This window comes from Protobothrops mucrosquamatus, unplaced genomic scaffold (assembly GCF_001527695.2).
Source record: "Protobothrops mucrosquamatus isolate PMUCROS unplaced genomic scaffold, P.Mucros_1.0 scaffold3740, whole genome shotgun sequence".
Taxonomy (NCBI): Eukaryota; Metazoa; Chordata; class Lepidosauria; order Squamata; family Viperidae; genus Protobothrops; species Protobothrops mucrosquamatus.
The window spans coordinates 25,399-41,682 of NW_015389693.1; the positions used below are offsets into that span (position 1 = coordinate 25,399).

The 16,284-nt window shown below is 35.8% G+C and overlaps 1 protein-coding gene across 1 annotated transcript in view; it reads left to right on the top strand.

The window, feature by feature from the left end:
• Positions 1-16,284, top strand: part of LOC107298139 (slit homolog 3 protein-like) — a gene marked incomplete at its 5' end in the record, with an annotated part of 94,528 nt that overhangs the window by 25,373 nt on the left and 52,871 nt on the right. Inside the window, one exon of the mRNA XM_015827499.1 lies at positions 8,615-8,754. Within this exon, the coding sequence (XP_015682985.1) occupies positions 8,615-8,754 (140 nt within the window). The remainder of the gene's footprint in view (positions 1-8,614; positions 8,755-16,284) is intronic.

Sequence of the window (16,284 nt, forward strand, 5' to 3'; positions counted from 1 at the left end):
TGCTTTTATCCCCTCTAGCTTTCTCAACTGAAAACGATGAACAAAGGAATCATACTTTCATACTGTTTAATTACTGCTGACATTTTAATAGGATTTTTCACTGAAGAAAATAGAGTTCAGGAATATTTCATTCTGACTGAGTCATGCCCATTGTAGAGAAGCCCTTACAGTTCCTATGTTTATTGGCCATTTTGTTTTTGTAGCTGGAGTATATCAATTTGTAGGATATTAAATTCTGCCTTTTATTTCCAGTAGCACAAAATTCACTTAAGAACTTCTTTTGGGGGGGGAACTAGGCTGATAGATTTTTTACTGCGGTAATGTTTCATAGTTGATGGATAAGTTCAATGTTTATGGACTATTGAATCTGTCCAACTGATATGCAGGTGCATATAGTTATTTAGCCAAAAAGCTTTAAAACATTTGCTGGAGAGAGAAAATCTGTTTGAATACAACAGCTGATTTGTAAACCAAATACATCTGGCCAACATATACATCATCCAAAGACTAAATTACTTGATCAGAGCAAGCTAATGTAATTTAGTACTTCCAATATGTGTAGTCATATCAAAATTTACCAAAAGAGCTGACCCTAAAATAGCATTACATTTTGTACAGTTTATTTATGCCCTTATGTTGAAGTGCAGTTTCTAAGTGAAAAGAAAATATAAATTTGTTGTCGTAGAGGCAGGACCAAATGGTCTTTTGGGTAATAGCATTGAAGCTACATGAATCTCCTTCTAATAGATTTGGCCAGATTCAATAATACTATTAGGCATATCCAAAATATATATGTGTGTGCGTGTGTATCTTTTTCTTTCTATTTTTCTATCGTATATCCATATCTATCTATCTATCTATCTATCTATCTATCTATCTATCTATCTATCTATCTATCTATCTATCTATCTATCTATATGTATCTCTATCACAGTTGGGGAGGCAGGAGGAGCATAACTTTATTAGCTTTTTGGTGAATTGGTGAATTCAGTACTGGTGGCTCCAAATGTATAATTCATTTACCTTAGTAACCCTCCAATGACCAAAAATATTTTCATCTTCAGAAACTCCAAACATCTTGATCCTGTTTTTCCTATATTTTGAGTCACATCATTCTGCCTGGGAATCTACCTTTCAATTGATCAGATTTACTTATTGAAGCCTTGGTGTGACAAGCAAATAGGTTTTGCATTTCATGAAATGCCAGTCCCACGATGGAAATGCACGAGAGAATTCACATACTTTTTTGCAGATTTTTTTTAAGTAGCCTCAAGCTGATTGGACATCTGAACCCATATCACATCAACAGAGAATGTATACATAGTATCTAAACTATGTGTTGAATTCTCCAAGAAATAAAGAGAACACTAAAGTTACAATGCCACTGTGAGTGACTGATCCTCAAAATTCAAGTTGTCCCAGCATCCCCACACAACCGTATAATCGTGATCTGGGTGCTTGGCAACTATCTTGCACTTACAATGGTTGCAGTGTCCCACAATCACATGATTGCCATTTGCAACCTTTCCTGTTGGCTTCCCCAAGGTCATTGGGGAAGCAGCAGGGAAGATTTGAAGTTGTTCTGGTAAGACTCCCACATCTTGCAGTGGTCACCCTCAGCCCTGCCACACATGGACTGCACCTTTCCAGTCCCTCACACACACACTCGCACACACCAGCAGCCACCCCCAGGCTTTTGTTGTGGCTTGCCCTAAAGTAATCACCCAGGTAACCACCCACACTCACATTGTATGTCAACCCTTTGCACATCTTCATTCACCCTGCAACCACTCTGGCAGCTTCCTGCACCCTCCAACAAGCCTGCAAGCCCCACCCCATTCGTGCTCTGCCACACCAGTCCCTTTTGTATTCTCACACAGCCAATAGAGCCACTTACCTGCCCACAAACCTGCTTGCAAGCCTGGGACTTGCAACTTCCTGCTGGCTTCTTCAGTGACTTTGCATCTTGGAACCTGGCAGCAAGTTGCAAGGGGATCCTTGTTTAACAATCTGGGTTCCTCACTTGATGATGACAACAAGGAGTACTGGGATTATCATCCCTAAGTGATGCGGTCACGTGACATTGCACTTTACAATCACATTGCTTGATGTTGGAAATTCTGGTCACAAGTACTGTCATTGCCTGTCATTGCCAGTACCTGCAATTAAAATCCATGCAATGAAAATTTGCAGTGCGTGCACATACGTATTGTGTGAAGGACTGCAGTCTTTCGTTGCCAGTCTTTTTAATGATATACTTTCAATGGTCTGGGTATATGTGTTCATTCAGGTGGCATACAGAAACAGAAAATAAAAATAACCAACTGGGTCAACCCATTTGTCTTCTAAACTGAAAGAAATAATCTGCCCTCCTAAACTGAGACCTTGTATGCCATGTTGTCGAGTAAAACACAATTTTATGGCTGAGTTATAAGCCCCTAAAAAAGACGGTTTTTGTAATGGAAAAGGAAGACATGATTAATGGATCACTTTATTTAATTAGAGTTCTTTTATCCTCTTACTTTTTTTCTTGGCAAAAAAGATGCTGTGCCAGCTCTTCTTCACTTCTCTATCTGCCTCTTGTGATCTCTTGAATCACCACCAGGTCAGACAGAAGACATATTTTATTGGTTCTAATGAGATAGCCGACAGGCAAAGAAAATATTTCATACAGATTGAGTGCCCTTTAAATAGAATTGATTCAAGCAGTTTGTTTTCCTTCATCCTTTCTAAAGTTATATCCCCATTCCTTCCAATATTATGGCTTATGAGCAATCACTGTAAGATGAATCGTGCAAGCAGCTCTTCTGTATAATCCTTTCACATCATTTTATGGCACTTTAAAAAAAATGCTTCAGTAAAGCACTGCTTTGTTCGGCTGCACAGCTATCCACCTCATCAAACTTATTCTCTAAAAAAGGCTGGGGAAGGAGTGACTTGTTCCTTTTGCTAAGGTGGGAAGTGGCAGCTCAATAAGAGATAATCAAATTTGCTTGACTTAGCAGGAGTAACTTCCATACAGTTGCTTGTTTTTATTTTGCAATTATTGTCGCTCTTTTTATTCAGGTATATTGATTATTCGGAGAGTTTACTTCCTCCTTTTTTTTCTGAAGGGGAAAATTATCCATTATCCAACAGACAAGTGAAGATCAGACAATCTACTTGGGCCAGGTTTATCTGAACAGTACTGGAGACAGAATATAAGGTCCTGCCAACTATAAAGAGCAGTCTTACATAGTCTTATAATAAATGATGATCGGTAATGATGTCAAACATCAATAATTTTATATCCAATAAATAGGTTAGATTTTCTTCTTACCATAAGAATACACATTAAAGCAGAGGTCTGCATAAATCAGCTTTGGGGTTAATTATTTTCTAGTTGCCATCTAAAAATACAAGTGCTGGTTAAGATAACTCATGAGCTGACATCTGCAAAAGCCTAAGCAAGCTATTAGGGAGGCTTACTTGAGTTCAAGGACCTTGGTAGTTTGAAGATCTTGGTTTGGTAATTATTGACCTCTTCAGCTGCAGGAATTTCCCAGAAAATGTGTGGTCCTTAAATTCTGATTGTAGAAATACTGCTCCCAGGGAAAAATTAGAGTTCTGTATAAAAGAGGGGAAGGTAGGATATGGAGGATAAAGACTGGGTTGAGAAGTGAATGCATGTTCAAGTTAAGGAAATGTCTTTGAGGTTTAAGTGAAAAAATTGAAGTAAGATTAGGATTTAATTTATGGTAAACATAGGCAAAATGCCCCGGGTGAGGGGCATGACTCCAAGAGATTGTGAATCCTGTCTTAGGTGATAGAGTTGCATTGGTCTAATAAAAGCAAATCAAAGAAATATTTCTCTATCTTAATATGGAGCTAAGTCACAAAAGTGAACCAACCATGCATTTTGGGAGAATTGGCAAAATTGAGCTGTGTAGGATCTTTTGAATAAATCAGCAACTCATTTAAATTAGACAGTAAAAATCTTGTCCAAAAGCCATGTAAAATTTTATTCATAAATCTTTGAAAGACCAAAAGTTTGCACACCAACTTGAACAACATTACCATATATTCAGAATTCCCATAGTGAGAGTCAAAAGCAATTAATTATTAAGGTGCTTCTTTCATGAAAAATAGACTATAGAGCCCTCTGAGATCCAATTTGATAAAAATGCATGCCTTCCACAACCATTCTAAGAGTTAAGCAATGAAGGGATGAATGTAGCGACATCTAAGGATTACATGGTTCTGTGGTGATATTCATAGAACGGATATAGGAAACCACCATCTTCACAAAAATATTAGGAGTATAGGCCGGAGAGGAAGAAGGAAAGTAACTTGTAAATTTTCTGATAAATTGCTTTAAGTTGCTAATTCTGTATTTCCAATCATTAAGTAGTATTTTCTGGGAATTTTGGTCCCAGGAATAAAATTGAATAGTACTGAACAAAAAACGCAAAGTCTGTGAGGTCCTTGGTGCTCTTTGAACTTGATTGTTTCCTGGTAGACGATTCATTACCAAACTAGCTAACATCATCAGTGCTAGTGGGGAATGGGGTTTGCTCTCCTTTTTTTATACTAGTAGCTTGTCCTGTCAATGTTATTGGGTGGTTCCATGATTGGGAAATTGTTGGCTATTAGCATGTTAGTCTGAGTTGATAGTTTCTTGTCTGGGGTATTGTTTGCTTCTTGATTGTTGGTCTCATGTTAATCTTGGGGTTAATCCCTGCTCATCTGGATGTGGATTGCCGGTGAGGAGGTATTTGGTCTTTTTATTTCCTTTTTGGCTTTTTGATTGTCTCTTTTGAATGATATGATTATCTCTATGTGCCAGTTGATGGCCAGTTTGTCTGAGTGCCAGGCTTCCAGGAATTCTCTAGTGCTTTTGGACTTGACTTGGTCTAGGATGCCCACAGTTTCCCAGTTGAAACTATGATTAATTCTGTCCATGTATTGTGAAATTAAGGAGCTTTCATCATGTCTTCTGTTGGTATTCATGGATGTGTTCTGCTAATCTTCTGCCTCTTTGTCCTATAGTACATACTGTCTATTGCAATCCCTACACTATTTGCTGGGGGGGGAAGGTTTCTTCTTCTGAGGCTGCTGGGTATTTCGGTTTACTTAGGATGTTTTGGAGGGATTTAATTGGTTTGTCTGCTATGGTGATGCCATGTGGTTGTAATCTGTTGGTGAATTGTGAGATGTTTTGATGTATGGCAGTGAAGAATCCTATTCACAACTTCAGTTAGCTGCGCTATATTGGATTGAGTGGTCAAGCACTTTTTGATGAAGTTGCATTGATATCCATTTTGTTGGAAGATGTTGTATATGATGTGTTTCATTTTTCAAATGTTCAGGGATTAAAAAAAAAGTCTGTGTGGAGATACAGGGAATGAAAGAGAATAATGATATCTGCCCTTCCCACTAACATATTCTCATATTCTGCTGCAATTCCTTTACTTTTCTGTTGATGTTCAAGCAGACCTGGATTAATGCTGTCAAAGTTAATCAAGCGCCTTGATTAATGACTGTGTCCTCTATTTCATCTGGTAGTCAGTTCAGCCTCTTTCATTCTAGCTCATATCCTGAGATAATGGCCGTCTCATCAATATATTTCCTCTCTAAATGCTTCACCTGTTATAGGCAATGGTTTTCACAGTCTCAAGTCACTTGCTTGACAAGGTCTTTAAAGTTAGTTCTCAGATGTACCAGTTGAATCAACTAAATCTGAACTGTACTGGGTTGTTCATTTTACACATCCTTCAGTCATTAGACTAAATATAAATCCCATGGTGGTTCACTTGATAAGGAAATAATCTTAGGAAGATGTTTAATTCCTATTGAGTGAAGAAGGCAGTAAATTTGGTCAGATTCCCATACTGATGAGGAAAGGAAATACTTTGTATGGGAGGATTGCAACTGTTGTAGTTGCTTCAACAATGACTGCAGAATCTTTGGCAAACTGGTAATGGGGCGGAGGGGGGATAATTGTTTGTGATTGACTCATCCTCATATGTTGGGCTATCCATGCAAGGCCTCTCAGGTAAAATGATTAGACTATTCCTGTTCCATATTCCCAAGTAGACTCAAGAAGGTTAGGTAAGTTGATTTACTGCAGAGAATTAGGAAGCCATACCTAAAAGTTCTCACTTCAGAACATCTAGGAATCCTTCCCTTTACTTCCAAATTATGAATCCTCTTCCTCCAGCCTATTTGAATCAGTGGCTACATGGATGCTTATTTCACAACCTTGAAGATTTCTACCATCTGCTTCTTGTTTACACAATATTTTTTATTGGAATGAAAATCAGAAAATCCTGCCCATCAGCTCCATCTTTAGATTGCTTCAGTCCATATGGGTCACTGCTTGGTTTTGGAACTAGAGCAAGAGACCAGCAACTCAATTGATAGTGGAATCCCTAGAGAGTCTACAGCCATTCATGATTCCTAGGCATCTGACCACTTGCTATAGTAAAGGCAGTAGGAAAGTCTATCAAGCTCATACCAGGGTTCAAAAATCAAAGGTCTCTAATTCAACCCTTCATTGGCAGAAGATGCAGGTAGATTAGTACCTTTATTTACCAATAAGAATGAACCCTCAACAATGAATCACTGGCCATTTCACTCTAAAAAAAGTAACTATGTTTGGGATCCAGAGTTTAAAATGTATAATTCTTCAAATTTTCTATTTGAACGGATGGATACGTGGCAGCCTGCATAGGTAGTTGATTCATAATAACATCTCTGGGCTGGGAATCACAGGTTCTCACTTAACCAGCCTTCATTCTTACATCATGATATATATATATATATATCATTGATGTTCTATTTTTCCTTTCCTGTGAAACTGGGACTGGACATCTCCCAGGCTTCTGAGGGTCTCCAAACCAGTGAAGGAATAAATGTGAAATAATAATCCAAACTAAACATGGAGAAGGCAGAATTTTTACTGTTGCTGGGGGCTTGACTTTAGGAGTTGACCGATGAGGTTCCAATTTTCTCTTAAGTATTATGTTGTTATTTAAATAGATATGGATTCAGACTCCTAAGGCAGTTACAAATAAAAATGAATTAAAAATAATATAAAGAAAAAATAGAACAAAATGAAGAGTGAAGATGGGAAGTTTGTCAAAAAAACAACAACCCAAACATGAACACAAAGAAGTCAGACATTTTCAGGAGGGAGGTCTTCCTAACCCATCACTAATGTTGAACAGCCACATAATAGTGGCTGGGGAAAAGGACCTGTCTTTTCTGCAAAAACCTGAGAATTGTATTATTCTAATATGCTTTTCTTGGAACAGCTTTTGAAGCTATTTTGCAAATTGGAAAGAGCAGCACAAAAAATAGGCAATGTCTCTTGAAAATCCCATATATGTCCCTGTTGAAGCAGTTTCACTGTTTATTGTCTTCTGAACTCAATGTAGCATACATACAATTATATATAAAGACTTATATAGCTTATGCCTAAAGTATTTAGATAACTTCTTTTTCCACATAGTCTTTCTCCACAAATATGGTACCTTTTGCAAATCCTACCAATTTATTTTTTCTGAGTTGGGCCCCATAGAGACTGAAGCCAAGACAAATCCCCTCCTTGTTACTGTACAGCAGAGACTAAAACGTAGTTTTTCACCCAGGCCTTACAATATTTCATGGTTATATTTATGGTATTGTATTTCTTCTTCATTTTGCAGTATATATGTTTTCAAAATAAAATTATAAAAGGGAAATTGGTGTTTTCAGAAGTAATTATCATCAGAATGTTTAGGACCTTTAAGTTCATCTGTAAAGTTCAGCACTACTGACATTATTATATACATAATGCCAGATTACTAAGATTTATGACTATGGTTTTGATGAAGTCATGCTTATCGCACCTTAGCTGTATTCTCCAATTTAGTTTTGACTGAGAAAAAAAACTATTCTGACTATTTCTGCTGCATACATAATGTTTACTTCTAAATACTATGGATGTAGTGTGTTTGTGTGTCGTAGAACAATAGAATGCAATAGAGCACATACATATACCTTTGATGCCGAAAGTTACATAATCCAGGAAAGATTTACTGCTAAGACATGAACCGGCCTTCTTATTATGTATCCAGAAAAAAAACAATTGAATATATCTGGAAGTATTTGCGCTGCCAGAATTGTGAAGCATGAATCTGGAACAAACCACAAAATTCACTGAAGCTGATCTGCAATCTGTAGTTATCCAGACCTGTCATCTGCCCATTGAATTGCTAAACTGCATGATATAGCAGAATTGAAAAGATCTGGGCAATCCCAGATGTAGTTATGTGTCTTAATTAAATTATCCAGTATTCTTCTTTAATGGTATCTTCCTATCCCCCTTTTTACAGTTCTACCCTCAGATACATATATATCTAATTTCTGTGATAAAATGTAAATATTAAATTATGACAATTTACCTCAGTCTGAGAAACTTTTGCTTATGTGCTGAAGTTAGAATCTGCATAAACTTTCTAATTTAGTATCCCTTGATTTTCAGAGACTTCCCCTTTGTTGTGTGTGTTTATATATGTAGTTCCTGTTTGTAAGTCATTTTTGCCTGAAATGCCAGTTAATGCCCATCTCTCCTTTATTCCTAAATTAAAAGCTGTTCCTGCCCTACTGGATTTGAAGGGAAGAAATGTGATCTGAATCCAGATGACTGTCAAGATAACGATTGTGAGAACAACTCAACTTGTATGGATGGGATAAACAATTACGCTTGCCTTTGCCTACCCAACTATACAGGTTAGCATATCATTTTGAGAAATTTTAGAAGAAACATCTCCACATGACACATGGAGCCTCATGTAGCTTAACTGATCTTTTTTCACACAAGGAGGACTTGTTTGACTATTGTTGGGGGCGGGAGCAGACTTTATAAGAATGCCACAATCTGAACTGCTTGCATCTTCCCTCAGGAAAGACAGCAAAACACAGGGAGAGTCATTATTTTAATTCCTATAGTTTTAATTATTCTTCAGTTATAGCAATTTTAGTTTTTGGAGTGTGGTTCCCTACCTAAACAGGTGCAGCAAATAATGTAAAAAATACATTAAAAAATGAGTTAGGAATATTTTCCACCATTAGTAATTGAGAAAAATTCGACTGGACATCAATGTAGCATAGAAAAGAGAGGATTCTACCTTTCTTCTGGTCCTAGTCAGAAAAGGTGGAGGTTATGCTTTTTAAAAATGGTTGGTTTCAGATATTTAGGAAAGTATTTATGGTATTTATTGGCAGAGAATTTTAGAATAGGAATAGAAATAGAAATAGAAATAGAAATAGAAATAGAAATAGAAATAGAATAGAATAGAATAGAATAGAATAGAATAGAATAGAAAACAGAGTTGGAAGGGACCTTGTAGGTCATCTAGTCCACCCCCTGCTCAAGCAGGAGATCCTATAAATGGCTGTCCAGTCTCTTCTTGAAATCTTCCAGTGATGAAGCACCCCCAATTTCTGAAGGCAAGTTAAGTTCCATTGGTTGATTTTTCTCACTGTCAGAAAATTTCTCCTTATTTCCAGATTAAAACTCTCCTTGACCAGTTTCCATCCATTGTTTCTTATCTGGCCTTCAGGTGCTTTGGAAAATAGGTTGACCCCCTCCTCTCTGTGACAGCCCCTCAAATATTGGAACACTGCTATCATGTCTCCCCTGTTCCTTCTCTTCACTAGACTAGCCATGCCCAGTTCCTGTAAACATTCTTCATATGTTTTAGCCTCCAGTCCGCTAATCATCCTTATTGCTCTTCTCTGCACTCTCTCCAGAGTCTCAACATCTTTTTTATAGTGTGGAGACCAAAACTGGTTGCAGTATTCTAGGTATTTTCTTTTCTTACTGCTATACACATCTCGCCCATAATACTGGTATCAGAATTAAGTATCCAGGAAACTTGGGTTTATGTATGTATTTGTGTATCTAAAATGTTGGCATATTAGTTATTACTTAAGAGATATGCTCTTCACTACAAAGCATTGCAATGTGGGTGCTTTGGCTTAGAGCTTTGCCATCACTGCACTCTTCTGAAAGTCTCATCCACTTTCTGCCCTTACTTTAATCTCCTGCATTCTGGGATCACTGAGATTGTTGGTATGATAACAGTAACAGAAAGCATGGGGCTTCCTCCACATCCATGCAAATGGATGTGTATACATACATACTCTGCATACATAAATGCCTATTCATAGACCTATTTTTGTAAATTGCGATGTTTCCATAACTGTCTTCATCCCTCTATTGCACAAATAATTCCATTGTAACTATACAGGTAGTCCTCGATTTATGACCACAATTGAGCCCAGAATTTATGTTGCTCAGTGAGACATGTGTTAAGTGAGTTTTGCCCCATTTTATGACTTTTGTCACCCCATTGTAGTTCTTAAATTAGTAACATGGTTGTCAAGTGAAGCTGGCTTCTTCATTGACTTTGCTTGCCAGAAGTTTGCAAAAGGGGATCACATGACTCCAGGGCAATACAATTGTCATAAGTGTGAGTCAGTTGTCAAGCATCCGAATGTAAACCATGTGACATGCAACAATGGTCATAAGTGTGAAAAGTGGTCATAAGTCACTTTTTTCAGTGCCATTGTAACTTCGAACGGTCATTAAATGAACTGCTGTAAGTCGAGGACTACCTGTATTAATCCAACACTACAAATATAGGCAGATATTGCAAAAGATCAGTGTGGAGATATAATTGCTCCTTTTCCTCTCTTTTTGGGTACCACTTAGGCCACTTTAAGATTTAAATGGATCATTGATCATATAGTATGTATTTATACTATATATAGTATGTATTTATAGTATGTATTAACATATAGTATGTATTTATGCAGGATTTAATGGGCCTTTGGTTTCCTTCAGCTGTGCTTTTTTCAGCTTGTATATGCTAAATTCACACCTTGATGTGATGCAACTTATTCTAAGGTTTGGGGAATAGAGATTCCTATTTCACATATAATAATACTGGTAAAGTGGTTCCTGTTCAAGAACAAAGATTTTCAATAAATAATCTATCTATGCATATCAGTTATTTCAGCAAGCAACTCTACATTTATTTGTTTTATTGCCTTCACATTAACATCCATATCCATTTGAAAACTACAGGGAACATCAAAACATTTTGTTCAAATGTTCCTAAGAAGAAAACAAAGAGAAATATGGAAAATAATAAAATGACAGCTGCTTGGTTTTCACCTTTACTCTGACGCATGGTATTTTTAGCAGTCCTGCCCCAATTCACCTAATGCAAAATCTCCAAAGTTTGAAGAGGTCTGCACTCATTTTTATTCTCTTCCACCCACTTCTTCAACAATGCCCCCAGATTTTAGAAACGATAATTGCATTCGCCCAACGATTTAAGAATATAAGCCATCAAATCATAAGCTGTTACATTCGCAGTACCGTGATGAAAAAAAATTCTATGTTCTTTTAAAATATGAAAATGTGAACTGGCCGTGTTACTCTCTGAGCTCTGGACACTTACAGAAAGGCCCCTTATAAGCGGAAGAGTATTACATAACATGGGATTCAATCAGTGTCATGTTTGAGTGAGCTGGTAAGAAAATGTAAAATTTCTCAAACTTAAAATGTTTTGTTGGGCTCTTTTGGGATGCTTATGTAAATAGTTGGCTTAGAAAACCTTCATGCTGATTGAACCGCTGCAATTAGCCATATTTCTGCCAGAAGCATCTGTAATGGTTGAACCTGACCCCAGAGTTTAAAAATTGAGACTTTTGTAATTAACAAAAAAAAAATTGCTTTTAAATTTTTGATATTGCTCTTTGTTAATAGGTAAAAATAAGGTGCAGGCTTATTTTACTAAATAAATAAATAAGGTATTGTTTTCTGCCATTTTTTTCTTTGTTTTACTGTATTATTTGTTTGTAAACAGAACATATTTTATTAGATATATTGTCTTATTGTTGCCAAAAATTCTAAATTTTAGAAAAGGGTTATCCTAAAAAAACCAGTTAAATTTAAATCAGCATAAGACATAAAGTATTGTTTAATGCTGAATTTTTAATAAATAATTTTATAATCAATAAAAATATGTTTCTTAGGAAAATAGGCAAATTACACAAGCAGATCTCCAAAAACAATCTTAGACACCACAAAATAATAATAAGCAGCATACCAATAGTTTGCCATTAAAAATAGCCTTTTATGTAGCAATCAGGCCACAAAAATGAATAATTTCTCTTTCTATATTTTCTAAGTATCAGGATACTATAGATCTACACCTATAGTACTTTACTACAGTACCTGAGCTTAACTGATCTAGTTGAAGTCCAGGTTCTTTTCAATTCTGTGTTGAACTGATTTTATGAATGAAACATGGCAGGGGCAAATCATTCATATTAATATTCTCCATTTCTGACCTCTATGGCTTCTTTTATTTTTTGGTCCATAATTTTGTTTAATTTTGCTTTATAGGCTTTGATTGCATTGTAAACAACACGAGGCACCTGTTTGTTTAGAATTTTAGACATTAGGTACAGAATTTATTGTCAATAAAAGCAAACTTCCCTAAATCAGAGCAACTAAATTATTTTTACTCCCACAGTGGTGAAAAAGAAGGCAAGCATGGAAGAGAACAGGTTGTATCTATTGAAATGTGGTTTGAGAAAACATGTGCTCTTGCTCAAATTGAACATAATTTCACTCTAACGAAAGAGCCAGATTGTGTCCAAACACAGCAGCAACCTGGCAACTGGCTGGATGTTCAGCTATGCCAGTAATTTAGGGAAATATTGCCTGCCTGTTTAGAGAGAGGTAGATTTTAACAGGTTTGGAGTTTGCTAACATTCCCCTTCTACTCCAAGAAATTGTTTATTTGAAAAACAATAGCTTTCTAGTAGGCCATGAGCCTTTGCAGGTTCAATCCCTTGTGTCTCCAGTTGTAAAGAATCTCTCTTCCTCCCAGACAAATATAAACCACTTTCTCTAACATTTCAATAAAAAGAGATCTTCTTCCTATATCTCATCCCTTATCAATAATCCATTGATAAAAACTCATCATTTAGTTCTAATCAGCCAAAGTCTATTAAGAGCTAACATATTATATTTTAATCTGAATCTAATCCATTTTGTATTTCAATTTATCATGTTCTCTAAAAAATGAAACAACAAATCTCTCCCTGCTTATAAATTGATTTTTAAAGCCTTGTCATTCAAACCTTTTTTAAAAATAATAATAATAATAGCTACCAAAAAACCACAACATATACAGTACATTAACCCTGATCAAATAAGTCCTCTTTAAATTCCTTTTTTTAACTTTTCTTGATATTTAATCCCATAAAATATTGTCTTACAGGTCGATTTAATGATAATCAGCTTCCTTATAAATAGTTAAAAGAGGAAGTGGGTAAACCAAGTGTCCAATTTGGAGACACGAAACCATGGTTTAATCAAAATAATCCCCCCCCTCAAAAAAAAACTCCCTTTCAGATCAATTTCTTTGCAGAGAGATTCTCTGAGGAACAAACTTATGGATGAGTCTTGCCGTTTCCATTCTCCTAAGCACATTCCACATACCTAATTCAATTTAAAACCTTTCTATAATCAATAAGGCATCTATTTTCTTTTGGGGTGTATTTGGCTTTCTCAGTTATCCAACATGCATTAACAATAATGTATTTTGCTTTTTGACCTAGTCTAAAACTAGCATAAACATCTGGCATCTCCTTTTCCATACAGGGTTCTAATATGTTTTGGATGACTTTATAAACTATTTTGCTAGCTAATTTGTAAAAATTGTACAGAAAATCAGCCTAGAAGGAAGACCGTGATTTGCTCCTAGTTTCATAACTATGCTCACTTTCAAGCCTCTTGAGGTTGGTTTAGAATTAGATGCTAGAACTTTTCCTTTCAATATTTCATTTACAGGGCTCAGATTTTCATTTATTGTACATAGATCATTGCTTTGTAGTTCAAGGAAGTCTTTCTTGATGATACTGATAAATCTGATTTTTTTATTGCTTTGTTATAAGATACAGCTTTGAACCATTCTGTCAGCTATGTTTGAAAAGAGTTTTAGATTCACTTGAAACAGATTCTTTTTTTCCCCAGGAAGAGTAGCAGGTCTGCTTGTAGAGATGTTTTGGAAGCCCCATCTTTGAATTATATCATGAAGCTATCAAAAGAAAAATGCCAAAGAAAATATAGTTTAATAAAATAAGAATCTACATTGTTTTAAATTAGAATACAGATTAATCTGCATAGGTTCTAGGGAGAATTTTTCTTCCTTTTAGATAATTGTCTTGCTCTAAAACAAGTGCCAAGTGCTGCTTTTATCTAGTTTAAAATATTAAAGTAGAAAACTCTGATCATCCCTATTTGAAGTAACTATAATACTGCCAGTTAGAAAGAAGGAATTTTATTTCTGCTCCAAGAGAATTATGTGATTGTTGCAAGAATCAAATATAACTGTATATTGGTTTGGAGAAGATGGATTGATTATATTGAGTTGAAAATGGAACCAAAAAATATCATTTGGTTTTTGAATGAATTTTTGATTTTTGATATTTAAAATTATGTTAATATTATGGCATTTAATAATTGTATATTTGTTTTAAAAGAGAGTTAAAGGAAGTTATAGATTTGTTAGATTAATAGTTGATTAATGTTAGTTAGATTATGATTATTTTATTGTTAATCCTGTGATTGGCTCTGGGAAGTGAGGGGGGGAGGGATGGAGGGTTGGGTTTGGGGGGAGGGGGGATTTATATTGTAAAATTTTATAAAACTTTCAATAAAAAAAAATAAAAAGAAAAAAGAAAAAACAAAAAAAAAGTAAAGAAAAAAAAGAATCAAATATAACTGGTCTCTCATGATTAGATTTTAAGAATGTCTTGGATGTTTATTAATTTCTACTGGAGTGTATGTGTTTGATAGACAGAAACTAAACTGTATCTAAAATTTCAATGGAGAAGTAACCTTATAGAGTAGGTAAAATAGAAATGCAACTGCTGTTAATAAAACAGCAAGCGCTTTTTTTATATAACTTTTCCTTTCTCTATCTGCATTTTTTGACTTACTACTTTTCTTTCATTTCCTTATCCTTTCCTTACTCTTTTCTTTCAACATTTCTATGTTGTGTTTATTGTTCTAAAATTTTCTTAATAAAAATTATATATATTTACTGGAACAAAACACTATCTTTTGGATATTGTCAACAGTTTATCCTAGGAATTAAATAAAAACATGTTAAAATATCAAGGAATGTTTTTGACACAAGTAGGACTTTTACTGTTTGTACTGCATGGCTCCTCAAAAATGATGCCCACTAAATTCAATAGGCTAGTTCCATGGTGGCGAACCTATGGCACGTGTGCCACAGGTGGCACGCAGAGCTCTCTCTGTGGGCATGCGCGCCATTGCCCCAGTCCTAGGCCTTCAGCTGGGTTTTATAAAACCTTTTTGCTTTAGGCCTCTGCCGCCGTATGCAAAAAAAAAGAAGATTCAATCAATCAATCAATTTCAACTTCTTGCGGGGAAAAAAATGATCTCGCAAAGTTGGAACTGCTTGATTGAACTTTTTAGTGCCACCCAGTCTGCCGTTACCACCGCAGCCATGCCCACACAATGGGTCACGCCCACCCAATGGGTCATGCCCACTTGGCACCAGATGATACATAAGTGGGTTTTGGGTTGCAGTTTGGGCACTCGGTCTCTAAAAGGTTCGCCATCACTGGGCTAGTTTTTGTTTTGTTTTGATCAAGTGAGTAGTTATACTGGCATTAATCTTTAATATGTGATGAATGTGTATCTGTTCTTTTCTTTATGGCTTTTTTTGATTTCTGACATAACTGATATGCCTGGAAGTGTTTTTGGCAGAAGAGAATTTTAGAAAGCAAATTTTCCTTAGTGGGAAATGCATTGTTCTTTGGCAAATGAAACTTGGGAGGTTCTCCAGGCCTTTAACCCACATAGGATTAACTGCCAGAAACATATGTTAATCCTGATTCATTATGGCCTTTAATGACTGCAAAACAAAAGCCAGCCCAGCAGACTAGAAAATATTTGCATGCATTTGGCTTCATTTAATTATTATGCTTTCCACATGGAATTATCATAACAGAATACATACCACTTATGATTTCTAGTGTTTGGTAATTAAACGCACAATATTGCTTCTTCCTCATTGAGTTTGGGGCAGAAAGAATTTAGCTATTGAGAAATAGGTCCTATAGTGAGTGCAAACGACTATATATCCAATAGATCTTTCCCTCTTCACCTGCGACATCCTGTGCCACACCAGACATTGATTT